This window comes from Trachymyrmex cornetzi, unplaced genomic scaffold (genome assembly GCF_001594075.2).
Source record: "Trachymyrmex cornetzi isolate Tcor2-1 unplaced genomic scaffold, Tcor1.1 scaffold386, whole genome shotgun sequence".
Classification (NCBI taxonomy): domain Eukaryota; kingdom Metazoa; phylum Arthropoda; class Insecta; order Hymenoptera; family Formicidae; genus Trachymyrmex; species Trachymyrmex cornetzi.
Genome location: NW_017298597.1, coordinates 215,180 through 221,860, shown reverse-complemented (window position 1 = coordinate 221,860; position 6,681 = coordinate 215,180). Strand labels below are relative to the sequence as shown.

At 36.3% G+C, this 6,681-nt stretch overlaps 1 protein-coding gene across 1 annotated transcript; it reads right to left on the bottom strand.

Annotated features, from left to right (window-relative positions):
* Positions 1–1,107: 1,107 nt before the first annotated feature.
* Positions 1,108–4,176, bottom strand: LOC108763849 (uncharacterized). Its single transcript, XM_018511746.1, has 3 exons — positions 4,040–4,176; positions 3,015–3,912; positions 1,108–2,588 (listed from the first exon to the last, which is right to left on the bottom strand). The coding sequence occupies exons 1-3, from the start codon at positions 4,096–4,098 to the stop codon at positions 1,827–1,829; spliced, it is 1,719 nt and encodes a 572-aa protein (XP_018367248.1). The 5' UTR covers positions 4,099–4,176; the 3' UTR covers positions 1,108–1,826.
* Positions 4,177–6,681: the final 2,505 nt, after the last annotated feature.

Sequence of the window (6,681 nt, the reverse complement as noted above, 5' to 3'; positions counted from 1 at the left end):
CCAGCACTGTTGCCAACACGGCAGCAAGCACGCAAATCCAGCTAGCAATCCAGCAGGAAAAAAAGCATCGTGTGCCGCTGGCTTTAAAGTGAAATAAACATATATTTGTTTCACTTCAACTTATTGCACTGTGTGTACTAGTTCAGAAAGTGCGACAATAAAAAACAGACATAGTCGATTATTCTTCTCATATTCTACTGTGATTGGTTAATTTTCTACGACTTAAGACTCTACAACTGCTATTGTAGACCTTAGAACATATATACCTGGAAGGGGAATTGCTATGTTCTCCATAGTAAAAATCTGTGTCTAAGTTGGGTACGAGAGAGAAAGATAGCTTTTAACCTGTGCTCGCAATGCGCAAGCGCGGATGACGCCACACGTCACACTCACCGCGCCGTTTGAAACTGTAATTTTTAATTGAAATACAATTGACAATGATTGAATAAATGATAAGTAATGTCGGACAGTGTACATAAGTGATAAGTAATTATAAACTTTATTTTATACAAGCAAAAGAACAAAATAACATTGGAGATATATATATGTATATATTATTGGTGTTTAAAGTGTATTAATTTTGAATATTTTTGTCTAATAAAATCTTTTTGCTTAATATCAGTCGCACTTTTTCCTTCGTGAAACAAACGCAAATTTATATAAATTTTAATAATACTTTGTATTAATTCAGTCTTATGGTTATTGAAAATATCTTGTTGCATAATATGTTCCATCATTTTATTATCATTAAAAACTAAATGACAAACAGTTTGAAATGATTTCATGCACAACACATTTTTAATATTTTTAGTTTTAAAAATAATATGACTGTTTTCTCGAATAATAGTTTCACATACTTTTGCTATTTTTATGACATCTTCTGATGGAAAAATCAATTTTCCTCTACTTTTTAAAGTTATTAATATTGAATCAGTAGATTTAGCAGTTAAAAAAATAGAGCATGTATCACAAATATTACATCGTAAAAGCTTTCTAATTACGAATCCACTGATGTATTTGACCACATCTTCGATATAAGAACTTAATGACCATAAGGTAGACAAGTAATCATGATCAAATGCATCAGTACATATCGTATCATTGGCTTCCGTGAATATACCATCGCTTATTATATTTGATTTATTTGCTGATGATGCATATAAAATTTGCACATCATCTATTAGGCAATTCCCTCTTTCAGAAGCTTCAATTTCATGCCTAACAAGCAGGCGCTTATAACTGCTCTCAAATTGTTTGGCATTAGGGTTGTCGTTGAAACCCCCTCTGCTACGTAGGGCACTGAAAAATGTTTCCAAGTGATCTTGGTTTATTTTGTACGTAAGTAAATATTTTAGACCTTTTTCTTTTAATATATCAAATAAATCAAATATATTTATTAAGCAAATTATAAAACCCAAAAAGCCAGTCTTTCGATTACTCTTCAAAATCGATTCGTTTGTAGAATATTGCAATTGTTTTATATATTCTATAATAATCCCCGCGTAATTCTTAAGTTCATTATAATTTTCATTGGTGAGAGGCATATTGCACTTTTTTTTCTTACAGAATTTTGATCTTACATTTAATATGTCGAAGGCATCATTAAATATAGAACAAAATAAAGCTGTTTCTTCTGCATTTGTAAACTGATTAGGAAAGTATTGATTGCAAACTTTCAAAGCTGTATTAACACTATCACTGAGTGTTTGGGCAGCCAATTTTACGTTCATTTTCGAATTCTTATACAAGATGTGCCTTTTTGTTAGCTTTGTACCAGCTTTTAAACCTTCAGTTTCCTGTAATGTTTGTAAGGACACAATATTTTGTCAATTAATACTTTTGCCTTTATAATATAATACTAATTTATCGCCTAGAGTGTTTCGCACTAATTTGAGCATGTGGCATGGATCGAAGAAGCAGAATTTTTTTTCTTTTGTTATACTGTGAATAATATACGGCTGAAAATTGTTTCCCAATTGAAAATTTGCACCTAAAGCAGTGCACATGCTCAAATTAACGATTGCACCATCAAATGTTACTGAATGCAATATTACTCCAGTTTCATAAATAACTTCGAAACATTTTTCTAGCAAACTGGCTCTTTCTTTACCATTTAGAGCATCGATCAAAAAATATCCAACGGGAACTTTCCAGTGGTCATTCAATGCGACTACCATAAATACTAATGCATTTGTTGCTTGTCGAGGAACATCTGTATCATTACTCATATGTATACCTAAATCTACAGGTCCGTAATACCGTTTACCATCATATACTATGCCCTGTCGAATCGCAATTTCGTCTACTACCAAATTACAGAAAATCGGTGTTTTTGACTTAAAAACTTTACACTTTAATGCTTCAAGTACTTCGTGAGTGAATCCAGGTCGACCATCTAATACCGAATACCACTTACGGATTGTTGAAAGGTCTGGAAGAAAATTTTTGAAAGTTTTACGTACATATTTGTACGCTTTGGGCGAATAGAAGTTCAGCGTAAGGGCAAAAGCTCTTAGTTCTGCAGGGTATTTCTTTCTCAAACCTTTTTTTCGTTTCAAAATCTCATTTAATACTGTTGGAGCTTCAACCTAAATGTACAAATAAAAAAAGAAATCTTGATGTATAAAAATAAAAAATTTTCTTCACATTAATCACTCTAAATATACAATTAAAAGTAAAAGTTGTATTATAAAAATAGGAGCTTATATGTCCATTAATTACTTAATTTAAATGTAGGAATAAAAAGTAAAAAGGTCATGATGTATCAAAATCGGACTTTTTTTTACAAATTGTTTTATTTTTTTTTTATTCAAACATTAATTATTATACATTATCTAGCAGCTAATCAATAGAGCGATACTTTTTACAATTTATTGGACAAATGTCATATACAATTATAAATAATCATATGATTATATATAATCATATATAAAATATGTCATATTTCAGATATAATTATATATGAAATTTGTCCATATATGGAATTTCTTTTCTCAGAAATAGCCAATAGTTACCATTAAATTATCAGTTGTTGTTTCCGATAATAGATCTTTTTGCTTTAAATGTTTGATTAGTCCATTTAGCGTTGTTATGCGACCAACTAATCTGATTTTGGCCTGCTGCAACGTTTTGATTTTCCTTCGCTGTTTTTCGATTGTTCGTTTCGCTACTTCTAAAGCTCTTAGAGCTTTCCTTGGCGTGGCAAGATGTGGCGTTCTAATGGCACCAACAAAACGAGGGTCATGTAAATTTTTGACAGGTGTTTGGAAACAATTACTCCGTTCAGAGTTTGGAGGTGTAGATGGACGATTCACAGTTAGGCAAGTATCAGAATTTAGTGTCTCGGTTTCGTCAATAATGTTTCCATCATCACGATGGATTCCCATAGGAACAGTTTCATCGGTGATGATGTCATTATCACAATGGATTGTCTTGTCGACAATTTCATCACTGATTCCACTATTGCTGACGATTCCATTGTCCACAGTCATATCAATAATTTCATTGTCTATAGTCTCATCAATAATTCTATCATCCACAGTTATATGGATAGTTCCATTGGTAATAACTCCATCATTAATGACAATTCCATCATTGACAGTCATGTTAAAGGCAGTTCCATTATTATGATGAATTTTATCATTGACAGTTCCATTGCTGACTATTTCCTCACTGATATTTTTCGAATTTTTTGATTTTTTCAGACTGCTATCTAAACATTGATGTTTCTTCCTCTTTTTACTCGTAATAGTTGGCAGAGCATTGGGCTTGAGAAACGTATTCTTAGATTTGTGGATTAATTTGTCTTCTTCGAAATGATTTGAACACAGTTTAGTAGCTGTGCTTAAAACATGTTCATCAATGCCACAAAAATCAAGCCACTTCTTACGAGTTTCGTCGTTTTTCGGAAATCTATTGAGAGAGAATGAACTTAATATTAAATTTTTATTATCAACAAGCATCGTACTCAGAGAGATAGAGAGAGTTATATTTCATCCTATAATTTACTGTTTATACCACATATTACAGTATTAGTTACCCATGATAAGATACCGATTTATCACGTTTACCGCATAAGACACAATATGGGCCTGGCATTTTTTCCTACAAAATATAACTTTTTAGGTGACACCTTCATTTCCTAACCCTAACCTCTCTTACAAATAAAACGCGCTAAAGCTGTGCGCCGTTTCGCTCATTCGCGCTTGCGCATTGCGGACGGAGGTAACAATCTACCCTTCTCTTTCTTTAAAATGTGATTCTCTCTCGCACCCAACTTGGACACAGGCCACGATCCTTCATTCCCCTTCCAGGTATATATGTTCTAAGTTGTAGACCCCGCTTGAGGCTATGTTGGGGTACAGAATTCGCGATTCCGGATATTGAAGCAGCCTGTGAATGATATTGTCCAGTTTGCTGATTGGTTAGAATGTTAGATACGAGCGCTACATATATTTGCGACCACTCAAAGCACAGTATAACTACATACAGTACCAGCAAACGAAGGGTTTTGTTCTGCGCATGCGTTGACTGTATGTATATGATTGATCAATTTCATAATTGCGGATGTTATTAAACCCGATTAAAGGCCATGGCACACACCTTCCGTAAACCCGGATCCTCATATGAGCAATAGCGCTCTGACACCGAACGCTGATCGGTAAAAAACGGACGATGGGTGTAAATTTTACCCCCACAACCGACTTTTCACCAATCTGCGTTCGGTGTCAAAACGCTGTTGCCCGTATGAGGATCCGGGCTAACAATAACCATAAGCCCGGATCCTCATACGAACAACAGCACTTTGACACCGAACGCTAATTGGTGAAAAACGGATGATGGGGATAAATTTTAACCCCACAACCGGCTTTTCACCAATTAGCGCTTTGACACCGAACGTTGATTGGTGAAAAACGGATGATAAGGTGATAAATTTTAACCCAAATAACCGGCTTTTCACTAATTAGCGCTTTGACATCGAACGTTGATTGGTGAAAAACGGATGGTAAGGTGATAAATTTTACCCCCACAACCGGCTTTTCACCAATTAGCGCTCTGTGTCAAAGCGCTGTTGCCTGTATGAGGATCCGGACTAAGGGCTCTCGCACATGAAATGCATAACAGAGCATAAGCATAACATAAGGCCGCTAAACCAATCAGCATCTTATGTAAATCAATATGGCGACGTTATGATAGGTGCTCATTGGTCCAGCAGTCTTATGTTATGCTTATGCTCTGTTATACATTTCATGTGTGAGAGCCCTAAGACGTACAGTAAAGGCTGCAGTACAGACTTTTGCATAATCCATAATGCATAGTGCATAAACAAATCGTCTAATCAAAATATTTCCTTTCCTCTCGTTCCATGGAAAAAAAGAATTTCGATTGGTTAATTCCCTTATACACTATGCATTATGCGTTACCCCGGATCTACAATAGGGTTTTAAGCCTTAAGCCATAAGAAATGGGCGAATCACAGTCGCTTATTCTTCTCGGATTCGACTGTAATTGGTTAGTTTCTTACGGCATAAGGCATAAAACACCTATTGTAGATCCGGACTTATGCAAGAGTCTGTGCTGCGGCCTTAAGGGCCATTCCACACAAACTTGCATAGCCGCATACATATGCATAAAGAAAATCACCAATCACAGTTTACGTTTGTCTTTATGACTGAAATGTGATTGGATAATTTTCTTTATGCATATGGTTATGCGGCTTTGCAAGTTTGTATGGAATGGCCCTAAGAATGAGCCAATCACAGTTGAGAATTCTTTTGAATTCTTAGCCTGGATCCTTATACGTGCAACAGCGCGTTTCTTTTGACACCGAGAGCTGAGTGAAAAGCCGGTTGTGGGGATAAAAGTTACTCCCCTCACCCGTTTTTCACCAATCAGCGTTTGGTGTCAAAGCGCTGTTGCCCGTATGAGGATCCGGGCTTAATTCTAATTGACTGATTCTAAAGCTGGAAATACAATAGACACAGGCAATAGGCACAGGCAACAGGGAATAACGAGCCGTCCAATCAGAGCTCTGGGATATAATATCGAACTTATACCCCAAAGTTCTGATTGGACGGCTCGTTCTTCCCTGTTGCCTGTGCCTATTTCCTGTGTCTATTGTGTTTTCAGCTTTATGCTGGATTTACAACCAATCAGAAAACAGGATTCCCATGATACGAAGCCAAATCCATAGAAATCATGTTTTCTGATTAGTTGCAGAGCGTCTTATAACGCAAATCGGATGCAATGTGAATCCAGCATTACTGAAGGTGTATGTCATGGCCTTAAGTGTGCTGTGTAGCAGAGCTCATAGACTTATAAGATAGACGGATTCGTACGAGAGAAGCTGAAGACGTAATAGAAAGAGAAAGAAACAGTCGCGAAGTAGTTCTCTTCTTTTCTAGTAGTGAATTGATTGATCGCCGCGGCAGGCCGGGAAGTGGCCGAGAGGAATAAGCCCGGATCCTCATACAGACACTGGCGCTTTGACACAGAGCACTGATTGGTGAAAAGTCGGTTGTGGGGGTAAAATTTACCCCCATCAGCCGTTTTTCACCAATCAGCGTTCGGTGTCAAAGCGCTGTTGTTCGTATGAGGATCCGGGCTAAAGATAGACGTTCGAGAGTTGTGGGCTTACGCTCAAGCTAATTGGTCCCCCACTGCTCACTGTGAAAGAGGGAA